This window comes from Molothrus ater, chromosome 3 (assembly GCF_012460135.2).
Source record: "Molothrus ater isolate BHLD 08-10-18 breed brown headed cowbird chromosome 3, BPBGC_Mater_1.1, whole genome shotgun sequence".
Classification (NCBI taxonomy): Eukaryota; Metazoa; Chordata; class Aves; order Passeriformes; family Icteridae; genus Molothrus; species Molothrus ater.
Window position 1 is genome coordinate 109437611 of NC_050480.2, and position 16691 is coordinate 109454301.

General features: G+C 41.9%; 1 protein-coding gene across 3 annotated transcripts in view; it reads left to right on the forward strand.

Annotated features, from left to right (window-relative positions):
- TFAP2D (transcription factor AP-2 delta) overlaps positions 1–16691 on the forward strand; it is a 53762-nt gene that overhangs the window by 23150 nt on the left and 13921 nt on the right. For all 3 annotated transcript variants that reach the window (XM_036380376.2, XM_036380375.2, XM_036380377.2), the window contains 2 exons: positions 4653–4794; positions 10986–11099. In XM_036380376.2, the coding sequence (XP_036236269.1) occupies positions 4653–4794; positions 10986–11099 (256 nt within the window). The remainder of the gene's footprint in view (positions 1–4652; positions 4795–10985; positions 11100–16691) is intronic.

The window sequence follows — 16691 nt, forward strand, 5'->3', positions numbered from 1 at the left end:
TTAAACCATCAGATTAAAAAAAAAAAAAAGAAGAAAAACTAATAAAAAATCTAGAGTTTGTTTTTCTGTCAAACCTGATTAAGACACTAAATTTCCTAGACAGAGAATTAATGACATTCATCATTTGGGGACAAAAACTCTTGAGCAAAATAGGTCAGTGGTTTCTTTTTTCATCGTGCTCTCAACTATCACACTTCTCCCCCACCAGCCTTTGTTTAAACATCCTTCCACTTGTTCCTCCTCCCTTCTCACCCTACAAATAGAATAAACTTTCCTTCCACCTCCCGCCTGTCCCTCCTCCCCCTGAGTAACATTTCTGCCGGGTAGAGCATCCGGAGGAGGCTCAGCCGAGGAGAGTGGGAGGTTCAGATGCCGAGTGTCCCTCTCCTGGGGACACAGCTCCTGCCTTCACTCCTCATCGGAGCAGCTCTCACTCTTGCTGGCCCCAGGGGACCCTCACTCTGCTCCTTGCACCTGCCCACAGAAACCTTTCAAGGTGCTGCTCTCCCCACCGAGGCTCCCTGCCCATTCTGCTCCAGCACTTGTCCCTTTTCCATCGTGCAAAGCTCGCTGGTCAATTGTCAAACTGCGGACGAGAGGCAGGAGATGCAGAGCTGGGTTTAAGGAGAGTCCAAGATTCCCAGCATTTCTCTTTATCTTGGCAGGAGGAAAGAGCTGGGGGTGTCACACACGGGGAAATTGGGGTTTAGCTTGAATTCAGATTGAAATAAAGCATGTAACTATAATAGTCAGGGGTTTTAGCTGTTTCTACCTTTATTGTGATTCCTACTGTGAGGTAAATAACAACTAGGCAGAAGATGGGAAATCTAAGGTAAAAGAAAAAAGGTTGGTTCATCCACATTTCCACAATGGGAAACTGGATTTTAGATTTTTAGGATTAGGATTTTAGGTAGAATTTAGACTGAAACAAGGCAAGTAACTATAATAGTAAGGTGGTTTAGTTGTTTCTACCTTTATTGTGATTGTACTGTGAGTTAAATAACAACTAGGCAGAAGATTGGAAATCTAAGGTAAAAGAAAAAGGTCAATTCATCCACATTTCCACATGGAGAAATTGGTTTTTAGGATTAGGATTTTAGGTTGAATTTACATTGAAACAAAGCAAGTAACTATAATAGTAAGGGGTTTCCGTTGTTTCTACCTTTATCGTGATTCCTACTGTGAAGGAATAAATAACAACTAGGCAGAAGATTGGAAATCTAAGGTAAAAGAAAAAGGTCAATTCATCCACATTTCCAACATTTACACATTTTCTCCCAAAGTAAATGTTTGTCCAAATTGTGCTGTAGAAAAAGAAACAACATATTCTATGACACTGTATAAACTACTTTCCCCCACCAAGCAGACTTAATCTACTGTACAGTAATCAAGGGGATATCTAGTCACAAAAAAAAAAGTATATCACAGTACACTTCTAAATATCAAATTATCATTTGGTCCTGGTTTGAAATTACATCTTTGCTTAACAATGAGATAGGAGAAATTATGCTCTGCAGAGTGTTCTCAAGTCCAAATTTTTAAGTTTTTTTTAATTTAGAATTTGTACTTAGAATTCAGGATGCCTGCTCCTTATAGCATATGCATGCTTATAAGAATAAATATGCATAGCTCTAACATGCATTTTTAGTATATGTGAGCTTTCCATTTCCAGCAAAAAATATTTTCAATTTTAATTTAAATTATTTTAATTATTACTTCATTAAAAACAGTAATTACATTTGTATCTACATTTTTACCAATCTATATCCATGAAGAGATAAGTAATTTTGTTTCTTTTTGCTCAAATGGTTTTATATCACAGTCACAACCCCGGCTCCAGACAGGTTTTATACCTTTGAATAATTTTCTCAGATTATCAGAACAGTTTAGTATAATTTTCTCAGCTCTAGAAAATAATATAAACGATCTTTATAAATATAAATTTGAATGACAATTCAAATTTTAATTCCCTTTTTTTTCTAACAGTAAGTGGAAACATTCACATTTCAGTCACTTAATTTTTGATCATGTTAAATGAATGCCTACATTTCAACACAAAAAGCTCTGCTGTCTTGAAGAAACCAACACTTTTCCAATGGCTAAATGTTTAAATTCTTTGCTGTCTACATTCCTTGTACTGTTACTGGGACTGACTGGGACCATGATGAAGCTGTCTGGAAAATTGCAATTCCACCTGATGACAGCTTCAAAGGGTTTGACTTTTATTTTCTTTCCATGCTGGAATGAAGATAAACCTACAAAGTATTTTAACAGAATTTTGTTGAAAAGAAAACCCTGGTGCTCTTCTGAAATAGATTTATTCTGCAAGTCTTTATTTAAGGAAGAATAAAAGCATATCTGAAATAGACCTTTTGAAACTGCTCTACAGAAATGTAAAATCTATGGCTTAAATTTGCACCCTTTCTCTCCCATGAAGAAGCCTGGATAGATGTTTGAAGCACAAAGCAATCAGTCAGCTCTATGCCTGTTCGTTCTGATTCTCTGTTATCACTGAAACACATTTTGCTTTCACTGGAAATTATTTTACTTTTGTAGAAGCTGCAAACTAAGTGGAAACTGTTTCTCCTTTCAGCTCAGGGGTACTGATTGCTTGTTAATGTCTTTATTCTTTTTAGGAATACTGAAAAATCATGTTTTAAAAAAAAATCCAGAGAAAGCAGATGATTTTGACTATAATCTTCAATTTTTTCTGTAAAGTTGGTTACAGCTGCAGAGGTTGTAGCTGGCTGGTATCAGCAAACAGATTTCCTGGGAGTGGTGCATGAATTTTGTCACTACCTGAATAAACTGGGGCAGACAAACACACAGTAAAGTATTTTCTTGTGGAATCAAAAGATGTTTTTCCATGAAAACTCCAGTGGCAGAAGGGGAGACAATAATATCTCAGAAGAGGGAGAATGGAGTTCAAGTAGAGGTCAGTGCATGCAGTTTCTTATTCCTCATACTGTCCCTGGCACAGGACCACTGTTTCCATGGAACTTCTCCTCTTCCTTGGCTTAACCAAGCCCTGCTGAGCATGGGATTCATCTCCCCACCTTCACTGCAGTTGCACCTTCTCATGTCAGATCATAGTAAATAGGGAGAAGTCAGCACTTCTGGGTTTAATGATTTAAATTCATGATTAAATGAAGTTAAATTAATAATTAACATTTTATTATGTTACTCAGAACAGCTGTGGAATTTCCATAGCTGGAAACATTCAAAACCAGGCTTGGAAAAGCCTTGAATAACCTCATCTAAGGTGATGCTGTCAGCAGAAGGTGATTTCCTGAGTTCTAATCTAGACTTTCCATAATTCTCTGATTCCCTTTTGCCTTCTACTCTAGTATAGGATGATACATGCTTCAAGTGCTACTTTGTCTCCATTGACTTGAAAGCATTAAGTCAGACATCAATATTGACATTTAATCTGATGAATTCCACTGCAGATATTCTCAAAGTGAGGAGGTGCATGTCCTGTATCCCTCCTGACAGCTTCAGCCTTTTGAACTTCAAGAGCCAGAGTCCAATGCCGCTTCTCCTGATGGCAATCAAACACACAACTCTGAAACAAAAAAAAAGAAAAGTGAAAAACCCACAACCCCTGAACTCCAAAACTATTCTGGAGCACATCTCTGTTAGTCACTCATGCAGATGTGCTTCAACATACGCTTCTGGTAGCTGACCTATTTCTTCTTTCTGCAATGAAATGAGAGCAAGTGTCATCTGGAAATGCCTATTTCCCACCAGGCAAAACTAACTTAGGCACAGCTGTTCACAATCTAGGCAGCTGCTTTTGATCAGATAAATCCCATACTGAGGTTGTCAGAGTCACAGCGTGCAGGTCAGAGTGTTCAGTAAACCCTAAAATTAAATTCTGGATTCTCTAAGCTAGTGAAGAGGGTCCTGCCCTTCCAGAGGCGTTTGGCAGCCAGCACAGAGTTGAGTTCTTGTGTTCAGCCTTTGCAGTGAGGTAGAGAGGTGTTCAGTGCAACTGCCATCTTCATAATTTTCCCTTGTTGTTTTGCCTGGTCAGTTTTGTTTGCAATCCTTCTGGAAACAAGATTATTTATTGAGTTCTCCCCTGAGGTCTGCTCTTTTCTGGTGTGGGACACTTGTACTGTTGGCTTAACCTCTAAGCAAATGTACTGGAATGTGTGTTATCCCCATGGGTCTTTCCTGGGGTAGAGGGCTCTTCTTCCATTAGACACAGGCAGTGAAGCACCAAAGGCTGACTCAGATCTTCAAAGTTGTTTATTCCTCCTTTCTGCTCTTTTCCATACCTTGAATATTGATGATGAACAGGGCTTGCAAAATTGGGTTGCTGCCCAATACTCACTGGTGGCAAGACAGGGCCAAGTGTCTCAGCCAGTATTTTCTCCTGAGAGAGACATCTTTCCATCTGATGAGAGAAATATCCTTCCTATCTTCTGCCTGGCACCAGCTGATGCCTAAACATCAACAGGCCAATTGGGCTGAAATGTGTAACTTGAGAATCGCTGTCTACAGAAGTGATTTGCTAATGTTTGGGTTGTTTTGGTTTTTTTTCCAAAGAGTGTAATAAACTGTAACAATAATAACAACAATATAATAATGATGATGATGGTAATAATAACCCTAAGAAATGACTGACCCATTTTGTTTGACCGCAGGGGAAGCACTACATTTGGCCAGAGATTTCGGCTACACCTGTGAAACAGAGTTCCCTGCCAAGGCAGTAGGAGAGCACATTGCCAGACAGCACATGGAACAGAAAGAGCAGACAGCGAGGAAAAAGATGATCCTAGCGACCAAGTAAGGAGGGAGGGGAAGCGAAAAAAGAAATTGGTCTGTCACTTCTCCATGTTGGATCTGTGGGCTGGGGGAGGGAGGAGTGGGAGTATGGAGCTGGGATTGTGGTGGCTGCTATCACAGCAGCGCTCTCTGGCTGTGGGTGAGTGAGATCCTCCTCAGAGATGCTGAAAGAGGGACCTGATTTACTGCAGTGGGGTTTTAGTGGCTGCGCTCTCATTGCCTGCGGTTAAGGGGGCGCGCACATCTTCCCAGATGCTTTGGTTTAGATGAGAACAGAGGACATTATTACATGGTAAGATCTATGGGATGGAAATGGCTTTGTCTCCTGTTTGTGTGTGAGCGGGAGATCTGAGCCTTTGCTGAAGTACTGGTTACTGTTGGATAATTATCATTAGTCTGCTGGGGGAGAGCTGGTTTGCAGAAGGACAGATCCTCTCTGGATGCAGACTGCAAGAGCTCCCCTGAAGTCAAAGGCACTGGAACAATGTACAACAGCAGGGGAGCTTTGCTAAAGACATTAAAGACACAAAGAGGCATCAGACCTCACTCTAAACAAGCCACTCGTCTCCCTGGAGCAGTAACATCATGTTAGGATAACATTTCTTCTAGGTTAATTAGCCTTGATGAGGGAAGAATTAGCCTTCGTGAGCCATGGGAAACAGGAATAAATAGTCTGTGTGGAGTAGGGCAGACCTGCCCTAGGTGTGTGGTCTGACTGTGTGGGGTAACCTTGAACACGTTCACAGTCTTGCTGTGCTCACTGCAGTTTCGTATTTGAGGCTGAAGTAGAACTGAGACCACAAATCCGAGCTCTCAAATCATCCCCTCCATGCTGGAAGTGTTTGAAAACTCTTCCAGGCTGTGATATATCCAACAGGGAGGAATTTCCCTGTACTTGGGGGAAGGGCTGACCAGCAAGAGGATTGGCCTGTGTATCCCAATTCTGCTTTGGCAAGATTCCTGGCCTTGGTGTCCCTCTTGTACCCAGAGCACTGACAGTGACCCAGGGATGAGATGCACTCAAACATCTCATGCTTGTGAATCCCATGAATATAGTCTGTGGTCCTTCCCTGGGATGATAACAGCATCACCATGTGGGTCAGCAGGAATTTTCTGGTTATGAATGTGATGAGAGACCTCATATACCATGTTTCTAATTCCCCTGCACATTAAAAGGAATAATGTAAGTGGAATATCATCTTATTCTTACTTCTATCCACATTTAAGGGCTCCAGGGGTTTCAGAGGCATGGAAATAAAGCAGCTGGCCAGAAGAAATTCCTCTCTGCAAGTTGTGTCTCCCCATTGCTGTGTAGCCCCTTAAGATCCTGCCTCCCAGATGAGGATTTTTCCCATCTACAGAACATAATTCAACCAAAACGATGCAAATCTTCCCCATTTTTCCCTGGCTCTAGTGAGAAATCACAAAGCCATGGGTTGTAATAATTGGGGGGTCACTTTTATGTCCTGTCCCCAAAGGCTGTGCCACTCAGGGGCACATAAGAGCCTCACTATCCTTTCTCACCACCCCATATCCACTTTCTCAGACTCCTTCACTACTGAGATGAGGTATCATGGGCGTGCCCTGCCTCTAACCCCCATGAACTTCGGGCTTGTAGGCTGTTATCCAGAAATTATTGGGAACAAAACTACTTTTCTCCCTGTCCTATCAGATAAAAGCACCAGGTAAATTGCTCAGAGAGGTCTGTCAATAATAGAAAGGCCACATCCTCCTGCAGTCAGTTTTGGTAACAGGGACAGATGGGTCAATGTGTGTGTTACTACTGCCCTCTCCTGCCTGCAAGGAGAACAGGGATTCCCAGTCCTGCCCAGGTGTTCCAGGAGGCACAGGTCCATGACATCACAGTATCAGCATGGCATTTCCCAGCCATGCTTCTACATGTCTGATGCAAAGAGCTCTAGACAAGCATCAGGACTTTCCACTGCTCACCAGCCATACTGAAGCTCTAGGTTGGCAATTTCAGCAATTCCACAACTTCCCTGACTCATGGGCTTGTGAGTGCTGACACCAGAAAAAGCAGGGCATTATTATGCTGCTGCCAAAACCAACACAGAAATTCCAGGGTGGTAAGATCACTCAAGCTTTGTCTGTGGGAAGTGCTGGAGTGCTGCTGCCTGTGTGTGTTGCTGCTGCCCACTGTGGGACAGAGCCAGAAGCCCACAGACATTCTCACATGTGTGGTCCTGAGGAAAAATAAGGAGAAAGAACAATTTCCACAATCCCCAGAATATAGGTGATGAGAAAAACAAGTGGAAAGGGTAAAATGATTTCCACAGTTTTTCATATCTAGGTGTATTTCCATTATGGATTTAGACATCCTAATTCATTGGCTCTGCTCAGCCGCCCAAACACAGGCACCCACTGCCATTTGAGTGGAACTGGGTTATCCAGTTTGGCCATGAGCTGCTGCTCCAGGGGCACACAGATCTCTTTTTGTTACTGTGTTGTATCTGCCATGGCCATGGATGTCTTGGGTATTACAAATCTTCATGTGGGTAATGAAACAGAGCCCTAAATGTCCACAATGATGAATGCTCCAGTGTCCAGTAGGAACTCCCAGGCCTCCTTGACATCAAGGGCATCCAGACCTTGTAATCAAGCAATCCACCCACCCTGAGTGGAAGCAGCTCAGCTGCCATGCACAGAACTGTGGCCCACAGGCCAGTGAAGGCTAAAAAATGATATTTTAGATGCCAACAGCCAACACATGGAGGCCACTGAGCTTAAGTGACTCTTTTCATTACCCTGCTCAGCCCTACCTGATCTGAGACTATGCTGGTAGAATTACAGAGAACAAAAACAAGATTGCTGTCCACCATGGAACAAATCACACTCATTTTGTTAAACTGCTTCATCTTCCAAAGCTACATTATAGAAATGGTCTCTTCCATTTGCAAACTCAGGACCTGCCTGGGACAGCACAAATTGATGCAACAGGATGATGCCATGGTCTGTTTTAACAGTCTTATGGACTAGGAAATGAAGAATGAGAGCTCTACATAATAATTGCCATGGGAAGAAGAGATGATTGGGCTGTGTAGGCACTGTTCACTGCTGAACACAAGGGTCAGCAATGGCAGGATGGGAGTGAAACAAGCTGAAAAGAGCTGAAAGGGTCAGAAAAGCACAAACAATGAGATAAACCAGTCTCCTCCTCTTTCTTTCCACTCACCTCCTCTGACTGAACAGATGATTGTTTGGGCAAGCAGATGGTTTTCTGGATGGACCAAAATGCTCCAAAAAATACTGAATTGTCACAATTCTGGCCAAAGAGTTTTTATATTGGCCCGTCAACCCTAGAAATGTAAAAAAGGTCTCAGGATACGTATTCAAGTCATGTAGAAATAGAAAAAAATATAGTAGGACCTGGTTTTATAGGGTCTTTAAATATGGGTTAATTTGCCTTGCAGAGGCATGGGAGAGCTTGAGAGGCTTTACAGCAGGGGACAGAACCTGACCAGTTCACAGATTGGATGGTTGCAACACTGCTGAAGGCTGTGTCAACTATTCCAGTTGCTGGAGAGGCTCAGCATCCTACAGGAAACACCCCGGGGTTTCACAGCACAAGGTCTTCCATATGATCAGAGGGACAGACATTTACACAGACCCAACCAGAATACTGTGAATAATAATTTTATTGTGGAGTTGATTACAGCCAGCACAGACTACTCAGCATCTGGCTCATGACACTTCTCTGATATCTGGTCCTTGGATTCCTGGAAACTCAGCCACACTTGGAAAAAATCAGATTCATGGGGTCACATTTCCCACTCTTGTACTCAACACCAGACATTTGCTTTGGCCACTGGTAGGGATCATGGGCTCTTGTTACGACCCCGTACAGAATTTTTTCTCTTTTTCTGGTCATATAGTGGATCATCTGACCATGTATCACAAATCATTAGATGTCTTCTATGCAAGACTGACCAGGACTATTTTTATTAACCTGTGGCCCCCCTAGAACAGCACAACCATCTTCCTTTGCTTTTTCAAAATCACAGTCCAACTCAGCAAAAAACTTCCAATCCCTCTCCCTGTCACTACCCCAGGTGATATTTTACTGGTAGTGGAGGCTCTGAGACACCACTTTGCCTAGAAATCCCCTTGAAAAAAAAAGTAGGTTACTGCCTTTTGCAGGTTTTCATGTATAATAAAAAAGTTTTTTTCTTTTCTTTCAATCTGCCAACATTCACGAAAGACTTTTGACACGTGAAGATAGAAGGGAACTTAATTGCACACTTGGTTCTGACACTTTCCTTTGTTAAAATAAAAGAACTTTTAAGATGAACTTTTTCAACAGGTAGAAAGTAGAGGTTGGAGGAAGGAGAGAAGAGCAGTGCTGACAGGGCCGACTGGGGATAGTGGATTGTTTAGAAGCCAAAATGACTGACTGTTTTCAGTTGTTGAAAGGAACTGTTTTTCCTCTAAGGACCTGATTCATTAAAACTGTATGCTGCATTTACATACATTTCTGCTGAATACCTCTCTTTGCCTGAAAGGCTGGGGTGATGCTGTCTTTTCAAGCAGTCAGTGTCTAGGTCCATGCAGATGACAAGCATTTAGAGAAATCAGGCTTGGATGGGGTCCAGCAGCACAGCAGGAAATTGGTTTCTGCATCTCTTCTTAGTCAAGAGAGAGCTATCCAAGATCTCTGTTCCCAGCTTGTATCACTGTCATAAAGTGAAGGGTAAAACCAGCCTAGCACAGTTTTCTTGCTTATAACTCAGCAGTGAAGGACTTTGTAAAGACCAACGAGCTGAGTTTACCCATTTTTTTCCATTATATGCATGTCCCAAAAGACAGGAGTTACAAGGTGATAATGAAGAACCCAAACTTTATCTAGGACCAGGTGTGCAATAAGTCTCCTAAAAGGGATCATGGACCAACAGAGATGCTCTTTAGCATTAGAAACTGGCCCTAGGCACAGTTGTTGCATCTGTGCTGCCAGAGGAACATAACTGTATGGATGTTATCAGATGGTGACAAATGGTCTGCAGGTGTGAGGGTGGCCCTTGTCACTCTACACTTCACTGGGTGGCACTGCTACCAGGCTACATGCAGTCACTGTGACCAGTACCAGCTTAACCCAACAAAGATCAGGTCCCCAAGTGGGTGTCCTGATCATCTGGAGGTGACCATGCCCTCCTGATCCCCCATTAGTGCCTTTATTTCCAGTACAGGCAATGGAGAGCTCCATGCTGATTTGGACAGGTCCCCTTTCCTTTTTTCAATTAACTGAATCATAAACCAAGTGAAAGTAAGTGATGTCTGTTCATTCATCTTCCAGATAATGATCTTCTGAGGACATGAGCTAAATGGAACTGATTTGGTTTCTCTTTTTAAAAGTTTGTTGGTAGAACATTCCTGGGCTAATTTACGAACAGCAAGGCAACAACACAAGAACAAAAAGCCTTATTGTTGGGTATTTCCTATTGCTAGGTGCCATATAGGGGAATTCCAGGGAATAAATTAAACCCCCAGGTGCTGAGGCATCCTGAGAAGCCTCAGAGAAGACTGAGTGGGAGAGGGAAAACAGTGAGACCATCCTTCCTTTACATAGAAGATGGGCTACTATGCTGGTGGGAGACCAGAGCAGACAGACCCTGAATTCTCACTACAAAGGGTCCTTCCTTCACACCCCCTTTGTCCTAAGGGTTGGGAGTCAAGAAGGCAAGTCCAAAATGTCCAGAGCTTCAACTTGCAGAAAAAGCAGTGCCCACAATGTACACAAGCCCATGTACAAGTATTGGTGTATTTACACAAACTAAATAACAGAGTAATTTACACATTTCAGGTATATTCTAATGCAAATTCACCAATTCCTTTAACCATAAGGCTTGCTGCCAATGTAGGTGAGCTAAGCTAGACTTTACACTGCCAGAATGGGTCCTATTCAGGGATTTTAAAATCACATTTTAAAATGTTAGCATTAATATGGTTTCACAGGGAAAATATTCCTGTTCAAGAGATTCTGGATGTTGTTAGTTCTGAGAATTTGGGGCAGGTAAGCCAGAGATGGATTTGTTTGTCTTTAATTTCTGTAACAACAATTCTGCCAAGCAATTCTGTTATGAATGAGGTCACTCAGGACAAGGTGGGACTGTTTTGAGAATCAGCTTTATGGGAAAGATTACACCTGTTTTATGGAAGGATTTCCGTTTTCCTTTTAGACAAATATGTAAAGAATTCCAAGACCTTCTAAGTCAAGACAGATCACCCCTCGGATCCTCCAGACCGACTCCAATATTAGACCTCGACATCCAGAGACATTTAACACATTTCAGGTATGATTTTGAAAGGGGAAACTGAAAATCCATACTTTTGATTTAGACTGCATATGATGTCTTAATGGTATTTGTTCCCTAACCTAAAAGACATGCAAATAATTAATTAACATCCATAATCCCTGCTGGCTGTGCCTATTAAAAATGCAGGTTTGCCCAGCAATGTAGTTCAAGTTTGTTGCATTCAACCTGTTTCTAGGACCACAATCTGAGTTTGAATAAGATATTTTCTGCATCTACTGGTCAAATCCTCCCATAAAATTTTCTTGCTTTAAATGTGAGCCAAATCACAGCTTACAAGTGGATGGTCCAGAAGCAGAAACTCAAGTTCTGAACTAGTGTAAATTAATCAAAATAGAAGTAATAGGAATAAGAGGTTGCATCCTTTACAATTAAATAAATAGTTCCAGAAGCTCCTCTAAGCTGCTGAGATCACTTGACAGTATCTTACCAGGACTATTTTATTAACTCTTTGGCTTCCAAATCAGGTTGGCCTTAAAGTACACTACCTACTAAAACAATTTGACTGCACTAATTTCCAAACAACACACTGGAAAAATCTGGGAGAATAAAAACTGACTCACACCAAAAAGCCAGACTGATGATATATTTAGACCCGGTTCTTGAACAATATTTAATGTACTGGTTTAAACAGGCTTAGAAGTTGTTTTGAAGACAAAGACCCATGTATGCACACCAAGTCCAAACTTCATTCAAATTTTATCCTAATTATGTATAAAAGTGTACACATGTTTTGGGGTTACAGAAGTTTATTTGTTCAGGAGTTGCCGAGCTAATAAAGGAGGAGTTGCAATTTCACCTTTTTGCTTTGGGCAATGTGTCAGATACAGTCAGGAGTGATGTGGGATCTTCCAGAGGGCCACCTTGAAATCGTGGGGTCATTTAAGTTATCTAAAAAGATAAGTCGGATGGAACATCCTGGAGGTGCTCCTGTCTTTTGCTCAGGCCACAGAGGGGAATACATGACTTGCTGAGGCTACTGATTGTTAATTTTTTCCATCCACTAACCAATATATGTGACAAACTGTCCCAGAGAGTTGTTTGCCAACCATAAAATTAAGCAAGTTTCATAGCACTATAAAGGCTTAGAACTGTGCTGTGTATTCTTTAGCACAACCAGCTGAGCCACTCTTCTTTCACTGGTTGCACAGACAACTTCCATGTCCCAATATCCCAACATCTGTTAGCTACTAACATTCTGATAGGTGCTGTGATAACTAATGCTTAGTCTCTCAGACTTGGAGTGGAATCCCAAAAATACCCAACATCCCACTTCTTCCATACACCTGTTGAGATGTGGAGTGGCAAGGGTAATTCCCCATCCACAAGTGAACACATTCCTGACATTCCCGTTTATTCTCACACATATCTGTGTGTACCCCACCTGTGTAAGAACACACCAGGACCATCCCAGTCCTTTCCTCAAGCAGTGCTGTGCATGTGCACACACAGAGCACCCAGCTGTGTTTATATTTTCCATAATACACACTCCAAAACACCCAACTACATGCACACATCAAAAGAAACATCCTTATTTATGCAGAATGTTCATAGAGGGATTTTAATCAGCTACCTAAGCTTGTGAAAAAAGAGATAATTCCCTATTGCATGCACACAGAGGAAATGTGATAAGAGGTGGCTAATCCCTAAGGATTCCTGTGTTTAAAGTAGAAATAGTAGTCAGGATAAAATGCTGAAAGCTTTAGCTACAAAGCTATCAACTGGTATAGCTCCCATCCTTCCTTCTCTGATGCCTTCGGCAGTTGGAGGGAAAAGTTTCTGCAGGCAGCTCTGGATCAGTCAGCACTTTCTTTTATGTCTGCTGCAGAGCTCAAGTGTTGGACTGAAGATGGGCACCTGGAGGAGCACAGGCCTTGATCCTACACAGGATCTTCCCTGGCCTTAAATCAGAGCCTTCTCTAATTGTGCTCAGGGAATGGTGAGGGCTGCCAGACCCAGAGGTGGAAATGAGACCATATTTCTTTTCCAGCTAGTGTAGAGATGCTGAGGTCAGATCAGCTTCTGACCCGGACTTCTGACTCTGCTCAGGTGCCTGTAGGAGCCTCCATTGCAGCCAGCTGTACATCTTCTGCCACAGTGTCCAGGAATCTCACCTGTGTAGCTTGAGAAATCTACAGGTCTACAGGTCTAACATAGACGTCTACATCAGTGTAGCTAGAATTTTTCTCTAAACTCCATTGGCTGAACAGTCTGGTGTAGATCTGCACCAGAATGGGAGATTAGTCAACTAGTACACACTAGTCACACTATGGACAGCTAAACCTAATGTAGGCAAAAAAAATCATTATTCCCATTTCCTAAATCCATCAGTCTTCACACCCAGATCATCTCAACCCCTACTACCACTACTTGTCTTCTTGAGATGAAATATCACAAAATCATAGAATGGTTAGGGTGGAAGGAACATTAAATCTCATCTTGTTCCAACCCCCTGCCATGGGGGAACAAGAGAATCTTTAATGTCCCTTCCAACCCAAACCACTCCATGATTCTATGATATGATGAAATCTTCAGAAATCTGAAGAGAATTTTTATGACCATAAAAAAAATCAGAAGAATCACACAAATGTCTATTACTAAAATAAGTTCTAAGATATTGAAAGGCTTTCTGAAGAGCTATAACATCAGATATCTACAGTGGAATTGGATCCAGCCTCTACTGCATTGGAGTGAAAGGGAGTTTTCTTTAGGAATAAATTCCCCTACAACTGTTCAGTGTAGAGTTGTGTACTCCACTTTCTCCTTATGTTACCTGTTCTATGTTAATTTTTAAGATCAGGGTTCAAAGCCTGGCACAGATCAGATAGAAGCAGTTTTTTCCCCATTTCCTCTGTTTTAAATCTCCAAGTTCATGCTTCTCTCTGAATTTTTTCCACTGAGTCTTAGTTCATAAAGATCTGCAAATGTGTCCAACCTGAAGTACAGGATAGTCCCCATGAAGGGATCAGAAGTGTTGGGTTTGCTCAAACTCCAAACTCAAATATCACACAAAGCACAAAAAGGGAAATCTTCAAAGGAGCTGCCAGTGAGCCTGAGAACTGCTGGATTTTGCACAACCTTATGCAAAAAATCAGAGACTCTTGTACACCTTTGGCACACCCCTGTTTTTGCAGCTGCTATCTGAGATGTTCATCATGACCTGAATTCCAAAACTCAATGCTCCATGAGGAGTGATTTTCCAATATTATTCAATCATGAACAGACAATTCAGACCCTTACATTAATAGCAGCAAATATTGTCCACTACCTGAGCCAGAGTCATTTTATGCTTTTTTCATTCAACTTTTCTCCCTTTTCAGTACATTTTAGAGGACCTGACTGCAGAGAATATACATTGATAACGTTGCTTTTCAGTAGGCTGTTGAAGTTGTATTGATAACCTCAAATAGCTTCAAATATATTGGTACTAGCAGATAAAAGTAGTGCCAGAGAAGAGGCATTGGCTATCTGAGCTTCTCTTCATCTGGAGAATTTCTGGGGTTTTTTTCCTCCTGGTCTGACTAGCACTAACCCAAACTATTCCTGGGTACGGTGGAACATATATATCACCAATAAAAGTGTAATTTTAGAAATCCTGGAAGCACTGGCCCTTATTACAGGCCATTAAGGTGCTGCCTGTGTTATAAATTTAGATTTAGGGAAGTCCTGCCTTGCCAGGGCTGGATCCCAAATCTCACAGGCTAAGTGTTGGGGTAGCTCGGATTTCCAAGCATTACATAAATCTGCATTCAGGAAGAGGTGATAGGTTGTAGGACTGCCCAACCTATCCTTCATCTCTTCTTTGAGCTGGAAAGGTTGGAAGAGACCTTAAAGACCACCTTGTTCCAGCCTCTCTGCCATGGGCAGTGACACTTCCACCAGACCAGGCTGCTCAAAGCCCCACCCAGCCTGGTCTTGCACACCTTGAACACAAATTGTCCTGTGGGTTGTGCCTGGCCTGAAAGCCACCACTTGAGCTACCCCACCCCCAGTTTCTGAGGAAAAATTCATATTGAAGCCATGAAGCAAACAAAAAAACCCAAAACCCTGGAAAAATCCATTTCCATTACTAAGTGCTGAGACTTTTTGTCCGGACACAGGAGCTCTTTATTGTCCTCTAAAGGCTGATTTGTGCAAAGCATTTGTGGGTTTACTACAAAGGAGAGCAAAGTCAGCATATCAGTACTAGAAAAGAGCCTGAAATTTTCTATAGCTGTAATGGGAGGAACCTGTTTTTCTCACCCCTTACTTTCAAAGTGGAGAGACCATAACTATCATCAGGAGAGCAAAGAGTGAGAAGAGCAAGAGCAAAAGAAAGAGAAGTAGAAATGAAAGAGAAAAGGAAAGTACTTACATAAAACTCAATTTCTTTTAAAATACCTTCTCTTACTTATAATTCAGAGGGTTTTTCCCCAGAATCCCTCAGAATCATGTGACGTTTCTGTGTACATGTGCATGCACCTGAGTATGGAAGAGGGAAAAGCTGGGGAGTTAATTTCTCATGGAACTTAAACCAGATTCAAATCTTACAGATGTCAGTACAGCTGAGGCTTCATCTCTATTTTTTTCAGGACCTTTCAGCTTATATAAATCTTTCTTTAGCATTGTGATTGTAACATTTAGAGATAGCAAAAGGATAGATGTAAGCAAAACATATGTAAAACACTGAGAATAATTCACTTTCAAAAAGCCCAGAAACAGCAAACAAGGGCAATCATGACCTGCAGCAGGTGAAGATAAGTCTGCCTGGAGACACAAGGGCTCTGACATACACACTCAGAGATTTTATGACACAGGGAGTTGTGAGGGGAGAAGGTGAAGTCTTGGATAACCCCCAACAATGTAATTCTGCCTCTAAATCAGCAGAGCTGAATGGTGACATTGCAATCAACAGGTTCTTCTGCTGGATCTGGATCAACATTGACCAACACAACCATCAAACCCCATCCTTTTCCTTTTAAGGCTGTACAGGTAGATCTGAGACATGTCAGTGTGGGAAATATCCATCATTCCATATCACTCATCTCTGTGGTATTTCTGCATTACTCATGTATTTAGTGCATCCAGCCCTCTCCAGAGCAGAGAACCAGAGCAGATTAACCAATTATTCTCTGTTGTAGAGATTCCTGCTGTGAAGCAGGGAAGTGTTTGTGTCACATTTCAAAGACGGAAAGAAGACAGGCAGAAATTAAGATACACAAAGATACTCAAAAGATACACAAAAATTAATCTAATCAACTGTGTGCCTTTAGACCTGGACACTGGATCACAAATGTCTGTAATGTTTGGATGCTTCTGTGGTTCTTTGAATGAATTTGGCCAAGACCACCTCTTTCTGTCCCAAACAATTCCCAGGCACTGCTCAGCCTTGCCTCAGTTGGAAGCTTGGCTATGGCCACTACTTTCATGTCAAAATGCTTGATTGATAGAGGTGGGGCCAGGCTGTGCCAGGTCACTCATGGCCTGAGGAATCTCTGTATTTTTACTTTGCTAATGCAGCTAAAGCTGAATCAACAGCATTCCTCAGCTTCAGTTTAAGAACCTTAGAGTGATTCACCTGTCTGGTGAATG